Consider the following 26,083-nt stretch of genomic DNA (forward strand, 5'->3'; position numbering starts at 1 on the left):
TAACAATTTAACACAAATGAGTATTTCAAAGACAGGTCATATAGTCATTTACTGTGTTGCTGAGTATTCAGTAGAATGGAGTATTCTGTTAGGTAATGTAATTAAAAATAACAAAGTTTGATTGGGTCACAGGTTAAACATTTATGAGATACAATTATTCAGTATTTATTTGGTTGTGGGTGAGTAAGTGATTTTTAAGAAGAGACTTGAATTTATAAGCAGACAGTGTTTCTTTTATATTCACAGGTAGTGAATTCCAGATTTTAGGGCATTTTATGTGCATTGAGTTTTTGCATAGTGTGAGATGGACACGAGGAATATCAAAGAGTGATCTGTGCCTTGTGTTATGGTCATGTGTTCTGTTGAGGTTGGCAAGGAGACATTCGAGGGGAGGGTTTATATCCGAGTTAAGTGTTCTATGTATGTAATAGGTACAGTAATAAGTATGGATGTTTTGTATGGTGAGTAGGTTTAGAGTTTTGAATATTGGTGGAGTGTGCTGCCTGTAGTGGGAATTTGTTATCATTCTGACTGCAGCCTTTTGTTGGGTAATTAATGGTCTGAGATGGTTTATTGTTGTTGAGCCCCATGCACAAATTCCATAGGTGAGATAGGGGTAAATAAGTGAGTGATATAGGGCCAGGAGGGCTGACTGTGGAACATAGTACCGTATCTTCGATAGTATGCCTACAGTCTTGGAAATTTTCTTGGAAATTTGTTGTATATGTGTTTGAAATTTGAGTCTATTATCAAGGTGGATTCCTAAGAATTTTCCCTCTGTGAGCTTTGTGATAGGTGATCCGTTTATTATTATGTTAAGAGAGACATCTGTAGCTCTACCAAACTGAATGAAGTAAGTTTTGTCAATGTTGAGAGTAAGTTTGTTAGTCCTCATCCAGGTAGATATTTTCTGTAATTCGGTATTCGCAGTATTGGCTAGCATGACTGGGCTCGAGTGAGAGAAGACGTATGTAGTGTCATCTGCAAAGAGTGTGGGTTTGAGTAGTTGCAATGCATTTGGTAGGTCATTTATGTAAACGAGAAAGAGAAGAGGGCCAAGGACACTTCCCTGTAGGACACCAACTGTAATTGGTTGTGCAGAAGAGTTATGGTCGTGTGTCCTGTTAAGGTTGGTGAGGAGAAGTTTGAGTGGAGGGTTTATGTTTGCATGTATTGTTTTATGTGCATAGTAGACACATGAATAAGTATGGATTACTTAATGGTGAGCAGATTTAGACTTGAAAATTGGTGGAGTATGCTGTCGGGAGTGGGAATTTGTTATCATTCTGATTGCTGCCTTTTGCCGGGTTATTAGTGGTCTTAGGTGATTTAACCCTTTGACTGTTTTGGTTGTATATATACGTCTAATGAGCCACCGTTTTTGACGTATATATACTCATAAATTCTAGCGGCTTCAAATCAAGCAGGAGGAAGCTGGTAGGCCCACATGTGAAAGAATGGGTCTGTGTGGTCAGTGTGCACCATATAAAAAAAATCCTGCAGCATGCAGTGCATAATGAGAAAAAAAAAACTCCAACCTTTTTTTTTTTTTTAATTAAAATGTCGATTTTGTGGTCCATTTTCGTATAGTATTTATGGTTGTATTCTCGTTTTCTTGGTCTCATTTGATGGAATGGAAAACGTATTATATAAATAGAGGTGATTTTGATTGGTTTTACTATGAAAAGAACCTTGAAATGGAGCTCAAAGTAGGGGAAATGTTTGATTTTTGCCGATGTTCAGATGTAAACAAATAATGTCATTTTCCAATAAATGTCCAACTAGCCATTCTAATATGCAGTCATGAATGGGTTGACATTATTTATACAATCATTACAATATTGCAGTAGTCTGCATAACAGTAAATTTTATTTTTTGTTTGAATAAAAATTCAAAATAGAAAGCAAGAGTATATCAGAGGGGCCTGGAGATGTGACTAATGAACAAAGAAAATGTTATTTTAGAGCCAGGAATGTCTGCATTGTTCATTCTGGACCCTATTTTGAAATTGTCATATTTTTTTAATTTTCGTGAAATTGGCCAAATTGCAAATTTCTGACCACGTTATTGGATAGCTGAAATCAGTAAATGGGCAGTTTCTTGTACTCAATCAATAGAACAAATGAAGTTGTAAAGAAATAGCTATGAGTTTAGTCGACTGGAACAATGGAATTAGCTGAAAATAGGGCTCAAAGTGGGCGGAATCATCGATTCGTAAATATCGCCGAGGTTGCTGACTTCATGAGTGTATTCCGGCAGTTTTCCATCAAACTTCGTTCTTTTGGTGTCATTGCAATCAGGAAAAGATTCTCTTATCATTTCATAAGAAAAAACAAATTTTTTTTTTTTTTTTAAATTTTACGACACCAGGAGACACCTCATTATTTGGGGTTGCGACTGTCAAGGGGTTAATGTTGTTAATCCCCATGCACAAATTCCATGAACATTGAGTCTGTTTGCTGTTTCAGTTGGAGGGAGTAAGGGTTCGTCTGATTTTGTTAATTTGATTGTTTTGTTTTTGGATAACTTTACAGTTCCAAGAATTTCAGATAGAGTTTTCCAGGTCTTTTTCATATCACCTTTGATGTTATGTAATCTATTTTCATAGTACAATTTTTTAGATCTTCTTATCAGACTGGTAAGAGCTGACTAGTAATGTTTTGGCTGGTCTCTAGTTATTTGACCCATTCTGTACTGCTTTTCATATTGGTGCTTTGTGTTTATGGATTTAAGGATGCTGGGTGTTAGTCAGGGACTATTCAGTCTTATTAGCTGTGATCTGTTTAGTTTTTTTAGGGCAATGTTTGTTATGGAGGTAATGGGCTTTTTTTTAGAAAATTATTTATATATTCATTAATATCTATTTATGTTTTGAGCTCATTATGCCAGTCGATGTTATTCATAGCTGCTATAAAGTTGTTAACAGCTGTCTCGTTATGTAGTCTGAAGGTAACTTTAGTAATGTCTTGGGGCAATTTACCTAGATTGGTTATGAGAAATGTTGGGTAGTGGTCTGTGGTGTTGTCTGTGATTATGCCTGATTTTATAGTGGATATGGTGTTAGTCCAGATGTGGTCTATTAAAGAGATACTAGTCTCGGAGATTCTTGTAGGCTTAGATATTGTTGGTAGCAACATTCAAAGAGTATTTTGTCCTCTCTCCAGACAAACTCTCGTCCGCTGCCGACGATACCACTACATGAATGACATATTTTATTAATTCTAGAGTATATATCAGGTTCCTATGTTACTTACATTGTTTATTATGTCATATTAGATGAGTTGCGATAGATAAATAAGCCATAGAGTTGATATTAGGGAAATTATTGAAGTATTTTGTCATGCCTGGAATTCCACTGGAACGGATTAATTGCAATTCAGTTGCTTTAACCCTTTGAGGGTCCGTCCCGTAGATCTACGGCTTTATGTTCAGGGTCCAAACTGTAGATCTACGTCATTAGCTCAGCTCACTCTGATAAACTGAGTGGTACATTTGGGCCTAGATATGAGAGAATACATCTATGTGGTATGTGTGCACCACATAAAACAGATCCTGTAGCACGCTGTGTATAATGAGAGAAAAAAACTGAAATCATGATTTTTCGATTAAAACAGCAACTTTGCAGTGTTTTTTCATATGTTTTTTATAGTAGTTCTATTTGCAATTTCTTGGTCTCATTTGATAGAATGGAAGACATATTACAGAAATAGAGATGATTTTGATTGGTTTTAGCACTGGAAATGGCTTGAAACTGAGCTCAAAGTAGCAGAAATGTTAAATTTTTGCCGATATTCAAGAGTAAACAAACGACCTCACACATCTAATACACGCCAGCTGGTGGGTCTAATATGCATTCACAAATATGGTGATGATATTTATACAATTATTACAGTATTGCATAACAGTAAATCTTCTATTTTTTGGTGTGAATAAAAATTCATTATGTGAATAAAAAATCAAAATGGAATTTATTTGTAAAGCCTCAAAACATAACTAATGAACAGAGGAAATGTTAGTTTAGTTCCAGGAATACCTACATTGTTTATTCTGGACCCTATTCTGAAATTGGAATAGTTTGAACTTGTAATTGGCCTAAAATGGGAGTCAAAATCGGCAAAATCGCCGATTCATAAATATCGCTTACACATCAAAATTCGCAAAGCATAATTTCGTCAATTTTCCATCAAATTTCGTACTTTTTGTTTTATTACCTTCACAAAAAGATTCTCTACCATTTCACAAGAAAAAATAACAAATTTTTTTGGGGAAAATTCTTGGACACTGGGGCACCACTTCAGATTTGGGCCTTGGACCCTGAAGGGGTTAAACGAGGAAAATTGACTCTGCAAACGAGCAAATCCAGATGCGAGCAAGGTCACAGAACGGATTAAACTCTTGAGTGGAGGTTCCACTGTACTTCATTAAAATGGAATATGCGATATCTCTGATAGTTGCCCCTGTCTCAACCTACCTGCTGGAAGTTCAATCCCTGTATCATTCAAAACCTTCACCACTTCCCTCCCACTTTTTTGGAACACCTCTTATCCCTCCTCCATCCATCTCAGGTTTATTCACTCTCTTGGTGTCTGTATTTTGCTCCATCTTTTCTGAATAATGCATCATGATGCAAGTGACACCTTTAACAACTTCAGACAATGGTCCAGCCATGGCTACTTTCTAACACTATTTATGTTGATATCTTTGGGACCTATGATTTTAAAAGTGCCTAGGCTTACAGAGACATCTGGCCCTGCTAGAAACAATACCCTGCTTGACCAGGTAGTCGAAGAAATTTTGGCTTGAGGCTAGGCTGCAGAGGTAGAAGAAGCCATAAAGTCAGTTAGATTTGTGAAGTAAGACAGGTAGGCATACACAATTGTATATGATGACTTATTACAAACTTTTAAGCTACACTTGTAAACAGGAAAATTTGGTCAAAATATGCTGTGTAGCCAAGACATGGAAACCATTGTGCACCCTTGTAGACTTTTTATATGTAGACTTGATTTTGAAGATATGCTCGTTGTCAAGAGGAAACTGGCCTGCTGTCTACTACAATTTCTTGATCAGCTTGGTTGTGATGGCTGCATAGGCCTGTGGGAAGCTAGCAGCTGCAGCCTGATTGATGAAGCAGTCAAAGAGAAGGTCAGGCCTCAGATCTGGTTGCTTGGGTAGAAGAAACTGCAAATCTGTCACAAATCTCGTGAGATACAGCAAGATATAAGAGCAGAAATATATTTCTTTCCTCCCTAATAACCCTCAAGTAATGTAATCAACCCTTTATGAAAAAGGTTGAAGTTGTATTAAGAAAATTGTGTATCATGAGACATGCCACAGTACAAGATTGGAATGTCTTTCTTGATGCTATATTTAACAGACATTAAAGCAGTTTGAACACTTTATATAATGTTTTGCTTGGAGATCATATCCAAACTGTTTTTGTGTCTGCTAAGCATTGTTTTTTCATACTTGTTAAGTTTATTTCTCTTTCTAATTATGCTAGCATTCTTGTTCTTCCACTTGTGAAGTTCTTAACAAGACTTTTCCCAATTCTTTGCTAAATGTTCACTTAAAGGATGGTCTCCACCTTTGAATGATGTTTATAGGATTTTTTTTTACAGATTCGTACAGTATGTAAATTCCAAATTTTCCTTTAAGCATTTCTGTATGAACCCTACAGGGGGAACTTAGCAGAAAACCTGCTCCGCTAAGATCACATTTCGGCATGAAAATGCTGCAGAGGATGGGCTGGATGCCAGGCGAAGGGCTCGGCAAGAACAAGGAGGGAATGATAGAGCCATTAATGCCTGAAGCTGATATGGACTTACCAGGTGAGTTGTCTTTGTTTATTAACCCTTTGACTGTTTTGGTTGTATATATACATGTATACAGTGGACCCCCGCATAACGATTACCTCCAAATGCGACCAATTATGTAAGTGTATTTATGTAAGTGCGTTTGTACGTGTATGTTTGGGGGTCTGAAATGGACTAATCTACTTCACAATATTCCTTATGGGAATAAATTCGGTCAGTACTGGCACCTGAACATACTTATTGAGTGAAAAAATATCGTTAACCGGGGGTCCACTGTATACGTTATACGTCTTGCGTGCCACTGTTTCGGACGTATTTATACACGTAAATTCTAGCAGCTTCAAATCAAGCAGGAGAAAGCTGGTGGGCCCACATGTGAAAGAATGGGTCTGTGTGGTCAGTGTGCACCACATAAAAAAAATCCTGCAGCACGTAGTGCACAATGATAAAAAAAAACTCTGACCGTTTTTTTGGATTAAAACGCTGACTTTGAGGTGCATTTTCATATAGTATTTATTGTTGTATTCTCGTTTTCATGGTCTCACGTGATAAAATGGAAAACATATTACAGAAATAGAGATGATTTTGATTAGTTTCACGATGAAAACGACCTTGAAATTGAGTTCAAAGTAGCGGAAATGTTCGATTTTTACCAATGTTCAGGAGTAAGCAAATCACACCACACTTCCAATACACGTCAACTGGGGAGTCTAATATTCTTTCACTAGTGCACTGATATTATTTATACCATTTTTACAATAATACAGTAGTCTGCATAATAGTAAATTTTGTATTTTTTGTATGAATAAAAAATCAAAATAGAAAGCAGTAGTAATATAAGAGGGGCCTAGAGATGTGACTGATGAACAGAGGATATGTTATTTTAGTACCAAGAATGTCTACATTGTTTATTCTGGACCCTATTTTGAAATTGGCATCTTTTTTAATTTGCGTGAAATTGGGTAAATTGCCAATTTCTGACCACTTTATTGGGTAGTTCAGATCGGTGAATGGGTGGGTTCTTGCACTGAATTGATAGAAAAAATTTCGTTCTAAAGAAATAGCTATGAGTTTGGTCAACTGGAACAACGGAATTGGCCAAAAACAGGGCTCAAAGTCGGCAAAATTGCCGATGCGTATATGTCGCTGAGGTCGCTAGCTTCACGGGAGCGTAATTCCGTGAATTTTTGACCATATTTCGTACTTTTGGTATCATTACCATCGGGAAAAGATTCTCTATCATTTCATAAGTTTTTTTTTTTTTTCAAAAAAATTTTGCGACATAGAGTGACAGTTTCAGAAAGGGGCTGGTGACAGTCAAAGGGTTAACATACAGTACTGTGAAGTGTTTTTCTTTGTTAAGGTACAGTACATGTTAGCTAGAAGAGCAGTTAATCTCTTTCTGCTAGATCAAAGGTGTTTAAACTTGTTGGCCCTGTCATCTGTTAACATTTTGACTGCTTTGGTAGTATATATACGTCTGACGAGCCACCATTTTTGATGTATATACAGGTCTCCCTCAACATTCGCGTTTTCAACTTTAGCGGGCTTCACACATTTGCGAATTCCCAACCGCCAAATTCCCAGCCGCCAAATTCCCAGCCGTCAAATCATATTTAAGTTTCCCGCCACCTGTGAGTCCCTACTACCCTCCCTCCGACCCCCACAACTGGCAGCCAGCCCTCCCACCACTGTGTGGTGAGTGTTTTGTTTGTTCATTATTTGCTATTAAACTACAGTAAACTACAATGTAAACCCATTCGTGACTGCATATTGGAATGGCTATTCGGACAGGTATTGGACGGTGACATCATGTGTTTACTCTTGAACACAGCAAAGAATCAACCATTTCTGCTACTGCTAATGATAACAACAGTAATTATAATAATAATAATAAATACGATAGAATTGAAGAAGGAAATTGTACAAAAATACGAGGGAGTGGTTGACACATCGTCAGTGTGGCTTTGTTTATGCTGGAGTGAGCATTAGTCTCCATGCTCTTCCAAACCACAATAATTCATTGTGTTTGGTGCTTGTAGACTGAGTGCAACTGGAGTGGTAGAGGCATTGGTTGAGGAAGCGGTTGAGGCAGTGGGTGAGGCAGAGGTTGAGGCAGCGGTTGAGGCAGCGGTTGAGGCAATGGTAGAGGCAGCAGTTGAGGCAGCGATTGAGGCAGTGGGTGAGGCAGTGGGTGAGGCAGTGGGTGAGGCAGTGGGCGAGGCAGCGGTTGAGGCAGCGGTTGAGGCAGCAGTTGAGGCAGCGGTTGAGGCAGCGGTTGAGGCAGTGGTTGAGGTAGTGGTTGAGGCAGTGGTATTTAATAACATACATGTTAATAATAATAATAATAATACATGTTATTAACAATAACATTTACTATTATTATTTATAACATGTATGTTATTAAATACCACTGCCTCAACTGCTGCCTCTACCATTGCCTCAACCACTGCCTCAACCGCTGCCTCACCCACTGCCTCAACTGCTGCCTCAACCACTGCCTCAACCGCTGCCTCTACCATTGCCTCAACTGCTGCCTCTACCATTGCCTCAACCGCTGCCTCAACAGCTGCCTCACCCACTGCCTCAACCGCTGCCTCAACCACTTCCTCAACCACTGCCTCTACCACTTCAGTCGCACTCAATCTACAAGTACCAAACACAATGAATTATTGTGAAATGTTTGGAAGAGCACAGAGACTAATGCTCACTCCAGCATAAACAAAGCCACACTGACGATGTGTCAACCACTCCCTCATATTTTTGTACAATTTCCTTCTTCATTTCTATCATATTTATTATTATTATTATTCCTAGGTAATAGGTTGGTAGACAGCAACCACCCAGGGAGGTACTACCGTCCTGCCAAGCGAGTGTAAAACGAAAGCCTGTGATTGTTTTACATGATGGTAGGATTGCTGGTGTCCTTTTTTCTGTTTCATGAACATGCAAGATTTCAGGTATGTCTTGCTACTTCTACTTACACTTAGGTCACACTACACAGTAAATCAGGAGGTTCCTTACACAGTAAATCATTTTAGTCATTCTTCTCTTTATGTTCTCTAATGAGTCTATATCCATCCTGTAGTAAGGGGACCAGAGTTGTGGATGCGTGGAACAATCTTCCTCGTGGGGTGATAGAGGCTAGGACCTTGGGTAGCTTTAAGAAGAGACTGAACAAATGTATGAGTGGGAGGGGCTGGGTTTGATTAGTGTCACTGGATACGGGAGTTAATTCTTGAGTAGCTTTTGGTAGAGGTCGTTTAGATAATGACCTGCCTTGTATAGGCCAGTAGGCCTTCTGCAGTGTTCCTCCATTCTTATGTTCTTATGTACAAGCACATATATACACACACCCATCTGGGTTTTCTTCTATTTTCTTTCTAGATCTTATTCTTGTTATTTCCTCTTATCTCCATGGGGAAGTGGAACAGAATTCTTCCTCCGTAAGCCATGTGTGTTGTAAGAGGTGACTAAAATGCCGGGAGCAAGGGGCTAGTAACCTCTTCTCCTGTATATATTACTAAATGTAAAAGGAGAAACTTTCGTTTTTCCTTTTGGGCCACCCCCACCTCGGTGGGATACGGCCGGTGTGTTGAAAGAAAGAAGAAAGATTATTACTATTGTTAATATTAGAAGTAGCAGAAATGTTTGATTCTTTACTGTGTTCAAGAGTAAACACATGATGTCACCGTCCAATACCTGTCCGAATAGCCATTCCAATTTGCAGTCATGAATGCGTTTACATTGTTTATACAGTGGACCCCCGCATAGCGATTTTAATCCGTGCAAGAGGGCTCATTGTTATGCGAAATGATCGGTATGCGAATGAATTTTCCCCATAAGAAATAATGGAAATCAAATTAATCCGTGCAAGACACCCAAAAGTATGAAAAAAAAAAAAAATTACCACATGAAATGTTAATTTTAATACACACAAACTGAAAAAAGCATGCACAATTACATGACACTTACTGTTATTGAAGATCTGGTGATGATTGATGGGATGGGAGGAGGGGAGAGAGAGTGTTAGTGTTTAGAAGGGGAATCCCCTTCCATTAAGACTTGAGGTGTCGAGTCCTTTTCTGGGGTTACTTCCCTTCTTCTTTTAATGCCACTAGGACCAGCTTCAGAGTCACTGGACTTCTTTCGCACAACATATCTGTCCATAGTGGCCTGTACCTCTCGTTCCTTTATGACTTCCCTAAAGTGTTTCACAACATTGTCAGTGTAATAGTCACCAGCACGGCTTGCAATAGCTGTGTGAGGGTGATTTTCATCCATGAAGGTTTGCACTTCAAGCCACTTTGCACAGATTTCCTTAATCTTTGTAGTAGGCAATTTCTTCAATTTCTCTCTCCCCTCCTTCGAACCAGTTTCCTCAGGTCTGGCCTCTTGCTGTTGAAGTTGATCTATCAGCTCATCAGTGGTTAGTTCTTCATTGTCCTCCTCCACCAACTCTTCCACATCATCCCCACTAACCTCCAACCCCAAGGACTTTCCCAATGCCATAATGGATTCCTCAACTGGCATAGGATTCTCAGGGTTAGCCTCAAACCCTTCAAAATCCCTTTGGTCTACACATTCTGGCCACAGTTTCTTCCAAGCAGAGTTCAAGGTCTTCTTAGTCACTCCCTCCCAAGCCTTACCTATAAGGTTTACACAATTGAGGATATTAAAGTGCTCTCTCCAAAACTCTCTTAGAGTCAGTTGAGTTTCTGAGGTCACTACAAAGCACCTTTCAAACAGAGCTTTTGTGTACAGTTTTTTGAAGTTTGCAATAACCTGCTGGTCCATGGGCTGCAGGAGAGGAGTGGTATTAGGAGGCAAAAACTTCACCTTAATGAAGCTCATGTCCCCATAAAGTCGCTCTGCCACGTCTGTAGGATGACCAGGGGCATTGTCTAACACCAGGAGGCACTTAAGGTCTAATTTCTTTTCAGTTAGGTAATCTTTCACATTGGGGGCAAATGCATGGTGTAACCAGTCATAGAAAAAGTCCCTAGTGACCCATGCCTTACTGTTTGCCCTCCACAGCACACACAAATTCTCCTTGAGGACATTCTTTTGCCTGAACGGTCTGGGAGTTTCAGAGTGATACACTAATAAAGGCTTCACTTTGCAATCACCAGTAGCATTGGAACACATCAACAAAGTAAGCCTGTCTTTCATAGGCTTATGTCCTGGGAGTGCCTTTTCCTCCTGAGTAATGTAGGTCCTGCTTGGCATTTTCTTCCAAAACAGGCCTGTTTCATCACAATTAAACACTTGTTCAGGTTTCAGTCCTTCACTGTCTATGTATTCCTTGAATTCCTGCACATATTTTTCAGCTGCTTTGTGGTCCGAACTGGCAGCCTCACCATGCCTTATCACAATATGTATGCCACTACGCTTCTTAAATCTCTCAAACCAACCTTTGCTGGCCTTAAATTCACTCACATCATCACTAGTTGCAGGCATTTTTTTAATTAAATCCTCATGCAACTTCCTAGCCTTTTCGCTTATGATCGCTTGAGAGACGCTATCTCCTGCTAGCTGTTTTTCATTTATCCACACCAATAAGAGTCTCTCAACATCTTCCATCATTTGCGATCTCTGTTTCGAAAACACAGTTAAACCTTTGGCAAGAACAGCTTCCTTGATTGCCTTTCTGTTGCCCACAATAGTAGCGATGGTTGATTTGGGTTTCTTGTACAACCTGGCCAGGTCGGCGACACGCACTCCACTTTCATACTTATCAATGATCTCTTTCTTCATCTCTATAGTAATTCTCACCCTTATTGCTGTAGGGTTGGCACTAGAAGCTTTCTTGGGGCCCATGGTCACTTATTTTGCAGATAAAATCACCAAAAACACTGTAATAATACGAAATGTTCCGATTGTATGCTTGGATGTTACCGCGGAGGCTGGCTGGTAAACAATGCCACCGGCGGCACATGTGAGGCTGGCTAAGGGCGTACATTGGATGCGTCTCGGACGAACAGCGTTGAGCGGGTTTTTGAGCGGTATGCGAGGCAAAATTTTTGCGATAAAAGCGAGCGGTATGTGGATTAAACGTTATGTGATGCCGACAGTATGGGGGGGTCCACTGTACTGTAGTTTAATAGCAAATAATGAACAAACAAAGTACTCACCACACAGCGGTGGGAGGGCTGGCTGCCAGTTGCGGGGGTCGGAGGGAGGGTAGTAGGGACTCGCAGTGGTTGAGGAAGTGGTGGAGGCAGTGGTATTTAATAACATACATGTTATTAAACCATAACATGTATGTATTTAGTACAGTTTACGACTTTTTTCATGTATTTTATGATTGTTCATGGTTCAACAAGTTAAGGAAGTAGTATTGTATTATATTTCCCTACAATATATTGGGGCACCAAACATTCACGATTTTTCAACATTCACGAGGCTCTTGATCCCCTAACCCTCGCGAATGTTGAGGGAGACCTGTATGCTCATAAATTCTAGTGGCTTCAAATCAAGCAGGAGAAAGCTGGTAGGCCCACATGTGAGAGAATGGGTCTGTGTGGTCAGTGTGTGCAGTATAAAAAAAATCCTGCAGCACACAGTGCATAATGAGAAAAAAAAACCTCCGACTTATTTTTTATTTAACCCTTTCAGGGTCCGTCCCGTAGATCTACGGCTTTATGTTCAGGGTCCAAACTGTAGATCTACGCCATGAGCTCAGCTCACTCTGATAAACTGTGAGTGGTACATTTGGGCCTAGATATGAGAGAATACATCTATGTGGTATGTGTGCACCACATAAAACAGATCCTGCAGCAGCACACTGTGCATAATGAGAGAAAAAAAATGAAATCATGATTTTTCGATTAAAACAGCAACTTTGCAGTGTTTTTTCGTATGTTTTTTATAGTTGTATTTGCGATTTCTTGGTCTCATTTGATAGAATGGAAGACATATTACAGAAATAGAGATGATTTTGATTGGTTTTAGCATTGGAAATGGCTTGAAACTGAGCTCAAAGTAGCGGAAATGTTAATTTTTTGCCGATATTCAAGAGTAAACAAACGACCTCACACGTCTAATACACATCAGCTTGAGGGTCTAATATACATTCACAAATATGGTGATGATATTTATACAATTATTACAGTATTGCATAACAGTAAATCTTCTATTTTTTGGTGTGAATAAAAATTCATTATGTGAATAAAAAATCAAAATGGAATTTATTTGTAAAGCCTCAAAACATAACTAATGAACAGAGGAAATGTTAGTTTAGTGCCAGGAATACCTACATTGTTTATTCTGGAGCCTATTTTGAAATTGGAATATTTTGAACTTTGTGTTAAATTGGCCAAATTAACAATTTCCGATCACTTTATTTTGTAGTTGAAACAGTTGACTTGGCGATTTCTTGTGCTCAATCGATAGAATAGAAGTAATACTAGTGAAATAGCTAAGAATTTGGTTGATTGGAATAATGTAATTGGCCTAAAATGGGAGTCAAAGTCGGCAAAATCGCCGATTCGTAAATATCGCTGACACATCAAAATTCGCGAGAGCATAATTTCGTCAATATTCCACCAATTTTCGTACTTTTTGTTTTATTACCTTCACAAAAAGATTCTCTACGATTTCATAAGAAAAAATAACAAATTTTTTTTTTGAAATATCTTGGACACTGGTGCGTGACTCCAGATTTGGGCCTTGGACCCTGAAAGGGTTAAAATGCTAATTTGTGGTCTATTTTCTTATAGTATTTATGGTTGTATTCTCGTTTTCTTGGTCTCATTTGATAGAATGGAAAAGATATTATAGAAATAGAGGTGATTTTGATTGATTTTACTATGAAAAGAACCTTGAAATGGAGCTCAAAGTAGGGGAAATGTTTGATTTTTGCCGATGTTCAAACGTAAACAAACGATGTCATTTTCCAATAAATGTCCAAATAGCCATTTTTATATGCAGTCATGAATGGGTTGACATTATTTATACAATTATTACAATATTGCAGTAGTCTGCATAACAGTAAATCTTCTATTTTTTGTTTGAATAAAAACTCAAAATAGGAAGCAAGAGTAATATCAGAGGAGCCTGGAGACGTGGCTGATGAAGAAAGAAAACGTTATTTTAGAGCCAGGAATGTCTGCATTGTTCATTCTGGACCCTATTTTGAAATTGTCATATTTTTTAATTTTCATGAAATTGGCCAAATTGCAAATTTCTGACCACGTTTTAGGTAGTTGAAATTGGTAAATGGGCAGTTTCTTGTACTCAATTGATAGAAAAAATGGAGTTTTAAAGAAATAGTTATTAGTTTAATCGATTGGAACAATGGAATTAACCAAAAATAGGGCTCAAAGTGGGCGAAATCGCAGATTCGTAAATATCACCAAGGTCACTAACTTTGCGAGAGCATAATTCTGTCAGTTTTCCATCAAACTTCATTCTTTTGGTGTCATTACAATCGGGAAAAGATTCTCTATCATTTTATAAGATTTTTTTTTTTTTTTTTTTTTTTTTTAAATTTTGCGACACCATTTGGGGTTGCGACAGTCAAGGGGTTAAGTTAAAAATAATCTACTCCTTTCACTGTCTTTCACAAAGATCTACATCTTTGATGCCAGTGTCGCTAATGTAAATCCACGTTTTGAGCTCAGCTGCCTTAAGATGTAAGTGGTAAATTTTGGTCTAGGCATGAGAGAATAGGTCTGTGCAGTGAGGACACACAGTATAAAAAACATCTTGCTTCATGTGGTGCATAATTGCAAAAGAAAATCTCTCAACATGTGTTTGGTTTAAAATAGTGTTTTTGAGGTGTTTTCTAGAATAGTTTTTAATAGTTTTAATGTCTGTTTCTTGGTATTAATTGATAAAATGGGAGATGTATTAGTGAAGCAGAGATGAAAATTTTCGTAAGTTTCAGATGGGAATAGTTTGAAATGGGGATCAAAGTGGTGGAACTGTTAAATTTTTTATGGTTTTCCTGAGTATGGGTAGGTCCCTTTTCTCTGGTCTGTCTTATGAATATTTAAGTACTAGGTTTACTTCAGTTATTGGGATGCCTTAAACCATGACCAATTATTCTTGGCTATGTTTTATTATCCAAGAAATAGGATAAAACTTTGATTTTTTGTATGATAGATTCAGAATGGAGAGTAATTGTTATATTGGAGAGGCTGCTTTAGTGACTGGTAAGTCCATGTTAACCTCCCTATGGTGTATCAAAATACAGTGGACCCCCGCATAACGATTACCTCCGAATGCGACCAATTATGTAAGTGTATTTATGTAAGTGCGTTTGTACGTGTATGTTTGGGGGTCTGAAATGGACTAATCTACTTCACAATATTCCTTATGGGAATAAATTCGGTCAGTACTGGCACCTGAACATACTTACGGAGTGAAAAAGTATCGTTAACCGGGGGTCCACTGTATATCTAGTTGGATGAATCTGATTACAGCCAGCTGGCCAAGTGGTTAACACACTGACTTGTGAGCTTTAGCACTCCCTTGCCATGGGTTCAAACCCCAGCTGTTTCTTGATTTGTTTTCAATCATATTATTACAACTTCGTGAGTCGTGTGGCTATGCTGCTGCTGCCACCTGAGTATTTGCCCGACACATTCAAGAAGTGCCATGCCAACTTTTATATGAAAGATGATGCCCTTGCCATCTTTGGCTGCCAAAAACATAAAGAACTAGCTAAATTATTGTAATTTTTCTATACTGTAATGACTGGCCTGGAGACTCACTGGACTTAAAACGTCGTCGTAAGCTTCTCTCTTTTTATGTGCGGGTTATTTGTGTATCGTTCCAGTCACGGTATTGTGCCTTTTTTGTTATTTACTGATAGAGAATGATTGGAAGCTTATTAGCCCTTTAGGAGATGGTCCTGTTGTACTATGGCTTTAAAGCCAATGTTGCTCCCATAGTATTATGCCATGAGCTCATTTCAGTCAGATAAGTTGTGAGCAGTAAATTTGGGCCTAGATATGAGAGAATAGGTCTATGTGGTAAGTGTGCACCATATAAAATATCCTGCAGCACACAGTGCATAATGGAGAAGAAACTGCAGCTGTGTTTTTGGTTTAAAACAGTGACTTTGCAGTATATTTTCATATAGTTTTTATGGTTATACTCTCGGTTTCTTGGTCTAATTGAATAGAATGGAAGATATATTACAGATATGGAGGTGAGTTTGATTGGTTTTAGGAATGAAAATAGCTTGAAATTGAGCTCAAAGTAGTGGAAATGCTTGATTTTTGCTGATGTTCTGGAGTAAACAAGTCACATCATGTGTCCAATACATGTCAACTGATGGGTCTAATATGCATTCATGAACAGTTATTATAATTATTATAGTTATTGTTATTATAATTATTACAATATTGCATAACAGTAAATTTTTTTTTTTGTGTGAGTAAAAAATCAAAATGGAATTTGTGTGTAAAGCCTGGAAGTGTAACTAATGAACAGAGGAAATGTTATTTTAGTACCAGGAATGCCTGCATTGCTTATTCTGGACCCTGTTTTGAAATTTGTGTGAAATTTACCAAATTACCAATTTCTGATCACTTTATTGGTAGTTGAAATTGCTGAATGGGGAGATTCTAGTGCTCGGTCAATAAAATGGAAGACATACTGTCGAAATAGCTAAGAATTTGGTCAACTGAAACAATGTAATTGGCCTAAAATAGGACTCAAAGTGGGCAAAATTGACGATGCATAAATATTGCTGGCACAGCAAAATTCGCGAAAGTGTAATTTCATCAATTTTCGTACTTTTTGTTTTATTACATGCAGAAAAAGAATCTCTACCATTTCATCCAAAAAAATTACAAAAATTATTTTTGAAAATTCTTGGACACTTGACAAGTTTCAGATTGGGGTCTTGACAGTGAGAGGGTTAACCCTTTCACTGTTGAGACCTCTGCTCACAAACTTGCTCTCAGTGCCTTAAGAATTTAAAAAAATAAATTATTTTTTTCTTTTGAAATGATAGAGAATCTTTTCCCAATGGCAATGAAACTAAAAGTACAAAATTTGATGGAAAACTTAGGGAATTACGCTCTCGCAAAGTTAGCGGACTCAGCGATATTCAACGTAACGGCGATTTCACCCACTTTGAGCCCTGTTATTGGCCAATTCCATTGTTCCAGTCGACCAAACTCATAGCTGTTTCACTAGAACTCCTTTTGTTCTATCAACTGAGTACAAGAAACTGCCCATTTACCTATTTCAACTATCCATTAAAGTGATCAGAAATTGGTAATTTGGCAAATTTCATACAAACTTCAAGGAAGGCCAATTTCAAAATAGTGCATTATTGTGAAAATGGTATAAATAATATCAGCAGATTTGTGAAAGCATATTAGAACCACCAGTTGACATGTATTGGATGCGTGATGTGATTTGTTTACTCTTGAACATACAGTAACTATGCAGTAATCTAAGCTCCTGTATTTGATCCATTAATGAATCATGTAAAAATTTTTGCATAAAACAATGAATAAATAACAAAAATCACAAATCGCACAAGTTTGTTGGCGGTTGGTTAAGGTAAACCAGGTGATGGAGTGGGATGGACTACAGGTAGTATCAGTAGGCTGATTTGCCTTTCAGAGTCCGTGCTGTAGTATTATGGCTTTGAGCTCAGGGTCTGTGCTGTAGTACTATATAAGTTCAACTCACTCAGATAAGCTGTGAGAGGTAAATTTTGGCCTGGATATGAGAGAATGGGTCTGTGCAGTGAGTGTGCACCATATCAAAAATAATCCTGCCTCATGAAGTGCATAATAGAAAAAACAAAACTGTGACCGTGTGTATAGTTTAAAATAGTGAATTTGCGGTCTATTTTCAGATGGTTTTATGGTTTTCTCCTTAGTTTCTTGATACCATTTCATAGAATGGAAGTTATTTTACAGAAATATAGATGATTTTGATTGGTCTAAGGATTAGAAATATAGTAGGGCCCCACTTATTCGGCAGGTTAGGTTCCAGGCTACTGCCGGAAAGCAGACATCACCGAAAAGCAGAATGCCATTTTTTTCCACTTATAAATAAATATAAATGCCAGACAACAAATTTACACTAACATATATTAAATTAGCAATAGTACTAGGCATTAAAAACAATAAAAATTATAATGCACACACAGTACACCCATTACTTGCCTTAACCCTTTGACTGTTTCAGTCGTATATATGCGTCTTACGAGCCACCTTGTTTGACGTATATACATATACTCAGAAATTCTAGCAGCTTCAAATCAAGGAGGAGAAAGCTGGTAGGCCCACATGTAAGAGAATGGGCCTGTGTGGTCAGTGTGCACCATATAAAAAAAATCCTGCAGCACGCAGTGCATAATGAGAAAAAAAAATTCTGACCATGTTTTTTGATTAAAATGCCGACTTTGTGGTGTGTTTTTGTATAGTATTTATGGTTGTATTCTCGTTTTCTTGGTCTCATTTGATAGAATGGGAAACATATTATAGAAATAGAGGTGATTTTGATTGGTTTTACTGTGAAAAGAGCCTTGAAATGGAGCTCAAATTAGGGGAAATGTTTGATTTTTGCCAATGTTCAAAAGTAAACAAATGATGTCATTGTCCAATAAATGTCCAACTAGCCATTCTAATATGCAGTCATGAATGGGTTGACATTATTTATACAATTATTACAATATTGTCTGCATAACAGTAAATCTTTTATTTTTTGTTTGAATAAAAATTCAAAATAGAAAGCAAGAGTAATATCAGAAGAGCCTGGAGATGTGACTGATGAACAAAGAAAGTGTTATTTTAGAGCCAGGAATGTCTGCATTGTTCATTCTGGACCCTATTTTGAAATTGGCATATTTTTTAATTTGCGTGAAATTGGCCAAATTGCAAATTTCTGACCACGTTATTGGGTAGTTGAAATTGGTAAATGGGCAGTTTCTTGTACTCAGTCAATAGGACAAATGGAGTTCTAAAGAAATAGCTGTGAGTTTGGTCGACTGGAACAATGGAATTAGTTGAAAATAGGGCTCAAAGTGGGCAAAATCGTTGATTCATAAATATTGCAGAGATCGCTAACTTCACGAGAGCGTAATTCCATCAGTTTTCCATCTTTTTTTTTTTTTTTTTTTTTTTTTTTTTTTTTTTTTTTTTTTTTTTTTCAAAAATTTTTCAACACCAGGAGACACCTCAGGATTTGAGGTTGCGACAGTCAAAGGGTTAAAATATTTGTAGTCTTAATTTAGGGTGAGAAGTGAGTTTGTAGGAAGTCAGGTTTGGGAGGTATGGTAGCCCACCTCAACCCACCACATGTAATATACAGTAGACCATTATTTAACATAAGCCAGCACTATCCTAAACAATGCTAAAAGTCTATCAGTACTTAACTACAACATCAGGTCCTTAAGCAAACACTATGATGACCTCCTGGCACTCCTTGGATCACTAAAGACACCCTTCTCCTGCATTATTCTTACTGAGACCTGGCTTAAGCAGGACACAATAGATATCTACCCTCTACCAGGATACACAGCAATCCACAACTGCAGACCATACCAAGTTGGGGGTGGTATTGCAATCTATTACTCTAACCAATTATCTTGTATTAGCACCATTTGCTTTAGTGATGAATATGGAGAATACATTTTTGCTAATTTTACTGTAAAAAACCTTAAGACGCCTATAACAATCGGTGCCATTTACCGGATACCCCACACAAACATCCCAAATTTCAGTGAGAAATTAAAGGCACTAATAACAAACAGACAAATGAATAAGCACCACCTTCTCTTAGCTGGAGACTTCATCATCAACCTTGGCCTACTAGATGATCAGCCTGTAACTGATTTCATCAACAATATGAACAACACACTTCTCATACCAACAATAACTAAACCAACCAGGCTCACTGAAACAAGTGCAACCATAATAGACCACATATGGACCAATATACTAGCCCCCCTTAAATCAGGGATAATCACAGATAGCACTACAGACCACTACCCTACCTTCCTCTTGACAAACATTAGTAAACCACCACTTGAATACAACAAAGTTTCATTTAGACTCCATGATGAGGCCTCAATAAGGAAGTTCACAGCTGACCTAGAGACTGTTGACTGGCCTACAGAATTCTCCAAGGCCAATGGTATTGATGACTGGACAGACATTTTTCTTAACAAATTACTTAGACTATACAACAAACATTGTCCTATAAAAACGAAACAGATCACAAACAAACGGCTTGGTTGCCCATGGCTAACCAGCACCATTCTGAAATCCAATGATAAGAAACACCAATATGAAAAGCAATACAGTGGACCCCCGGTTAACGATATTTTTTCACTCCAGAAGTATGTTCAGGTGCCAGTACTGACTGAATTTATTCCCATAAGAAATATTGTGAAGTAGATTAGTCCATTTCAGACCCCCAAACATACACGTACAAACGCACTTACATAAATACACTTACATAATTGGTCGCATTCGGAGGTAATCGTTATGCGGGGGTCCACTGTATAGGCAGGGCTTAATACACAAAGATATTCTTAAACACTATTCATCAGTCCTCACCAAAGTAATAAAGAAAGCAAACAACTATACTACTCCAGTAGATTCACTGACACAAGAGGAGATATAAAAAAGACCTGGAAAACACACTCTCAGATTCTAGGGACCCACAAACTGAAAAAAAAAAGAATATTGTCCTAACTAAACCTAATGAAACACCACTGCAACCCACTGACACAGCTAACAAGATAAACGACTTTTTCTCAACCAGTGGTTCTAATCTCGCCAATAAAATCCCACGTACCAATGCCCATGCCGGGGACTACCTAGATGGGAATTTCCCAAATTCCTTCTATCTTGCTCCAACTGAGCCCACAGAAGTCACCGAGATTATAAAGTCACTTAAAAATAACTCGGGGAATCTGTCTCATGTCCCACCATTATTGTACAAGAGAGCGGCCCATGTAAGAACATAAGAACGAAGGAACACTGCAGAAGGCCTACTGGCCCATGTGAGGCAGGTCCAAGTCTCCTACCGGCTTAAGCCAATGCACCCAACCTAGTCAGGTCAGGTCACATTGACTTAAGGGAGGAACACGGCAACCGACCTGGTAGCACAAGCTATCAGGTCCAACTCACACCCACCCACATCCACTCATGTATTTATCCAACCTATTTTTAAAGCTACACAATGTTCTGGCCTCTATAGCTGTACTCGGGAGTTTGTTCCACTCATCCACAACTCTATTACCAAACCAGTACTTTCCTATATCCTTCCTGAATCTGAATTTTTCCAACTTAAAACCATTGCTGCGAGTCCTATCTAGGCTAGATATTTTCAGCACATTATTTTCATCCCCTTTATTTATTCCTGTCTTCCATTTATACACCTCAATCATATCCCCCCTAATTCTATGTCTTTCTAGAGAGTGCAGATTCAGGGCCCTTAGTCTATCCTCATAGGGAAGGTTTCTGATACATGGGATCAACTTTGTCATCCTCCTTTGTACATTTTCCAGAGAATTTATATCCATTCTGTAATACGGTGACCAAAACTGTGCAGCATAATCTAAATGAGGCCTAACCAAGGATGTATAGAGTTGAAGAGCAACCTGAGGACTCCTATTATTTATGCTTCTTGATATGAAGCCAAGGATTCTATTAGCTTTATTGCGAACACTTATTTACTGTTGTCTTGGTTTCAGATTACTGCTAACCAGAACTCCTAAATCTTTTTCGCAATCCGTAATATTAAGATCTACATTATTTAGTTTATATGTGGCATGGTTATTGTCCTGTCCAACATTTAGAACTTTGCATATGTCCTCTCACATACTATCTCTTTACTTTTTAACAAGTCACTAGAAACTAGCACCTTCCCGAAACTACTCAAGACGGCAAGGGTTACACCAATACATAAAGGTGGTGACCCTACAGATTTAAACAACTATAGGCGAATATCAAACTTATCATTGCTATCCAAAATCTTCGAGAAACTCGTGCACAGGAGACTATATTCGTTTATAACGGCACAAAACATACTCAACCCCTGCCAGTTTGGATTCAGGAAAAATAAAAGCACTAACGATGCAATCATTAAAAATGGTAGATCTGCTTTACACAGCATTGGAAAATAAGGAATATCCACTAGGAATTTTTATTGATCTAAGAAAAGCTTTTGACACAGTAGACCACGGCATCCTACTCCACAAACTTGACCATTATGGTATAAGAGGCCATGCGCTTGCTTATTTCAAATCTTACCTTACTAATAGGTATCAGTATGTTACCATTAAAGACACAGCATCAACAACACGGCCACTTGATACTGGAGTTCCGCAGGGAAGTGTCCTTGGTCCCCTGCTCTTCCTCATATACATCAATGATCTTCCAAACGTATCTCAACACCTGAACCCCATTCTCTTTGCTGACAACACGACTTATGTCATCTCTCACCCTAATTTTGCCACCCTCAACACCATTGTTAATGAGGAGCTGATCAAAATATCGACTTGGATGACAGCCAATAAACTTAAGCTTAACGCTGACAAAACCTACTACATTATGTTTGGTAGCAGAGCAGGAGATGCGCAAATTAACATTAACATCGACAACACTCTAATTGCCAGGCATAATGAGGGCAAATTCCTAGGCCTATACCTCAACAACAACCTGAACTTCAGCACCCATATCCAACACATAACCAAAAAAGTATCCAAAACGGTTGGGATCCTCTCCAAGATACGATACTACGTGCCGCAAACTGCCCTTCTCTCACTATACCATTCACTTATATATCCATACCTCACCTATGCTATATGTGCTTGGGGTTCAACTGCAGCAACACACCTAAAGCCAATAATAACCCAACAAAAAGCCGCAGTAAGAATAATCACTAAATCCCATCCCTGGCAACACCCCCCCCCCCCCACTCTTCATAGATCTAAACTTACTCCTTGTTCAGTACATCCACACTTACTACTGTGCACTCTACATCTACAGGACCTTAAATTCCAATATTAACCTTGACCTAAAACGCTTTCTTGATAGTTGTGACAGAACCCACAGGCACAACACCAGACACAAACATCTCTATGACATTCCCCGTGTCCGACTAAACCTTTACAAAAATTCAATGTATGTCAAAGGCCCTAAAATCTGGAACACCCTACCTGAAAATTCTAAAACTGCAGACACATTCATCACCTTCAAAACTACAATCAGAAAACATCTTATCTCCCTGATACACCCTGTCAACTAATTACACAAATACCATGTGGTGGTTCACACTTACACTCACTCACCCATTTGACCGTAAACAAATGTCAATCTGAATCTCAAAATAATGAATCTTAACTAGTCATAATTTGGCCTGTGATACTCCAATACTGAAACTATGTATAGTGCCAAAACAAAAGTATTCACATTGCTAAACTCACAAACTAGTATTTAGTCACTTAGCCATAATACCAACTTACCTCATAATTTTGTAATATTTTAAACTCAAGATTTAATCTAAGTCTGCCCGAAATGCCTAGCCATGCTAGGTGTTCTAGTGGTACACTCTGTAATTATTATTTTACTACATGTAAACCACACAATAACCAAATTCTGTAAACTCAGCATTGTAATCCTTATAGAGAATAAACTTTGAATTTGAATTTGAATGGTAGTTACAATCCTGAAAATGGAGTATTAGGTAAAACTGTGTTAGGTGAACTGAAGAACTTATGGGAAAAATAGGGTTATGTTCCTGGGAGCCCCCAAAAAAGCCAAAAAACTTTTTTTTTGGCCTCCACATCTTACAAAAATAAAAATGTTGTTGTATATTATATTGTTTTTACTGGTTAAGACTACAAATGTAACAGAAATAATAGTATTTCTTACCTTAAATTATGGGTGCTGGTGTTTGTGGATGATTGTGAAGAGAGTGTAGAGTTATGTTGTGGTCCTACTGGACTGAGGTGGATGGTAGAGGTTCTGGTACTGAAGTTGATGGTTGTACTGGAGTGTCTAACTTTAAGTCATTCATTCAGTCAGTCAAGTCAAGTCAAGTCATTCAGTGAGTCAGTCAAGTCATTCATTCAGTCAGTCAAGTCAAGTCAAGTCATTCAGTGAGTCAGTCAAGTCATTCATTTAGTCAGTCAGGCCAGTTAGTCTTTCAGTTAAGTCAGTCAAATCATTCATGTAGACAGCCTGTACTGTCTGCACAGACAGCCCATGCTGTCTGCCAGCTTAGTTCATATTTCGCGCCACTCAAGTGCTGCCATCTATAGGCCTTGCCACTTCAGTATGCCCAGACTTGCCTCACCCTCACTCACACAGCGGCCTGGCATCAAGACACAAGTACTCCCAGCTCTCTCTCGTGGCATGGCCCTGCCCGGGCCATGGGCACAAACACACAAGCCTGTGTAACCCACCACTACTTAACAATAAACTAAGAAGCCTCCGAAGAAGTATATCATTTAACTACCCGCTCTACAGCTACCAAACAAGTCCTTTATATTGGTACCAGCGGTGGTCGCAGCGTTGTGTTTACCCTGGAGAGAGGAAGGAGAGGTATGAAGTCACCTTCACTTCATCACCCTACATAAGAAGCATCCGTCTCTCAACGAGTTATCCTGATGTCGTGTCTGCACGTTTGAGCATCCAGACACAGGTACAAGCAGGATCCAGCCGAAATTTGCCGAATTTCTTCGAGAATTGTGAGTGGCGTCCCAGCGTCTCACGCTACAGTGTCCCACGCTGTTTCTCAAGTCACGTGTTCAGCGTCACTTGTATGTTGCTGTTGTTGTTCAGCTCAGCACAGCTGTTTCAGCAAGCCAGAGGTGAGTCTTGTGGTGATTTCTGCGTCCAGTGTGAGCTTCTCCACGTGTTTGTGGGTGGGGGAGGAGAGGAGAGGAGAGGAAGTGGCTGTTCCTCACCTTGCCCATGCTCGCCCTCCTCACGCTCACCCGTCTACCATACACCACTCACCACTGCCCACTCCCTCTGCTGTGTTTTCTGCTGTTTTTCGTATGAATTCATTGCCAGTGCTGTGTATCCGAGTGCCCGAGGCCACTCGAAGCTACGTGGATTACGACGTCACGTGGGTGTGGGCGATCATGTAGACCTACAAAGCCACGTGAGTTACCAGATGTCCCAGGCCTCATGCTGTGGTCTGCTGCCCGCATCACATCGACGCCACCCACGATGCTGCCCGACTTCATGACGTCACGATGTCTGCTGACGTCACCTCACGATGTCTGCTGACGTACCTCGAGATGTCTGCTGACGTCACCTCACGATGTCTGCACCTCGAGATGTCTGCTGACGTCACCTCACGATGTCTGCTGACGTCACCTCACGATGTCTGCCTGACGTCACCTCGAGATGCTGACGTCACACGATGTCTGCTGACGTCACGATGTCTGCTGACGTCACCTCACGATGTCTGCCTGACGTCACCTCGAGATGTCTGTTGACGTCACTGCTGCTGACGTCACCTTGCGACATCACGCCTGACATCACATGATGTCACATCGAGTGTTCTAGTAATTATTTCAGTATTGTCGAGAAGATTGAGAGAAAATATATGTCGTGTGTTAATTAATTCCTCTCAGTCAGTGTTCTCACATTTTAGTATGTCTTAGTCAGTTTTATGCGCAGAAAAGCATCATTTGCTAGTTAAGCCATGTTGTACCGTATGTACAGCGGTGTGTTTTTAAAGTTCCGTGTGTCCAGTGAGGTCTGTGGTCAGACCCTTGAATTGTACCACTAAGTCACCCGCCTGACCAGTGTTTGACAGCTGATTTCTCAGCCCTGAGCGTATGAGCCCCCTTGTACAGAAAGCTTTTATGCTCGTCGCTCGTGATGTTCTGTAGAATCGTACCTGCTACGATTCCCATCGAGATTTGTTTCACTTCACCTCCAGACCGTCAGAGTGCAGTTATATGTAGAGAAACAAGTCTGGGGACGCTTAGACTAACCTCTGCTATAACTCCAACTGTCCAGAGATGATACTCGTCAAGCCGCAGCCAGCCCTGTCGGCAGGCGCTGTGTCAGCCTCGTGTCACAAGCTTCAGTGAGCAGCCTGCACAAAGAAGATGTCACTTTGACTGCTAGCTCGCTCACTGCAGTCTGGTGTATGATGTTACGACTCCCAGATGTTTCGCCCAGTCGTCTCTGCCACGACTCGCTCCACAACTCGCTCCACGATCGCCGGCAGTGACAGCCCAGCGACAGTACCAGTCGAGAAGTGTCCTCCTGAGTCGCTTGTCAGAAGTCCTGCCCAGTGGCCGAGTTTTGTCGACG

General features: G+C 39.3%; 1 protein-coding gene across 4 annotated transcripts in view; it reads left to right on the top strand.

Moving 5' to 3' along the window:
- Window positions 1-26,083, top strand: part of LOC128703025 (uncharacterized) — a 174,508-nt gene that overhangs the window by 117,217 nt on the left and 31,208 nt on the right. For 3 of the 4 annotated variants that reach the window (XM_070103694.1, XM_070103692.1, XM_053797576.2), the window contains exon 4: window positions 5,681-5,831. In XM_070103694.1, coding sequence (XP_069959795.1) covers window positions 5,681-5,831 — 151 coding nt within the window. Of the gene's footprint in view, window positions 1-5,680; window positions 5,832-26,083 lie in introns of those variants that run through there. The other variant, XM_070103695.1, reaches the window with a different exon arrangement.

Source organism: Cherax quadricarinatus, chromosome 86, assembly GCF_038502225.1.
Source record: "Cherax quadricarinatus isolate ZL_2023a chromosome 86, ASM3850222v1, whole genome shotgun sequence".
In the NCBI taxonomy this organism is placed as follows: domain Eukaryota; kingdom Metazoa; phylum Arthropoda; class Malacostraca; order Decapoda; family Parastacidae; genus Cherax; species Cherax quadricarinatus.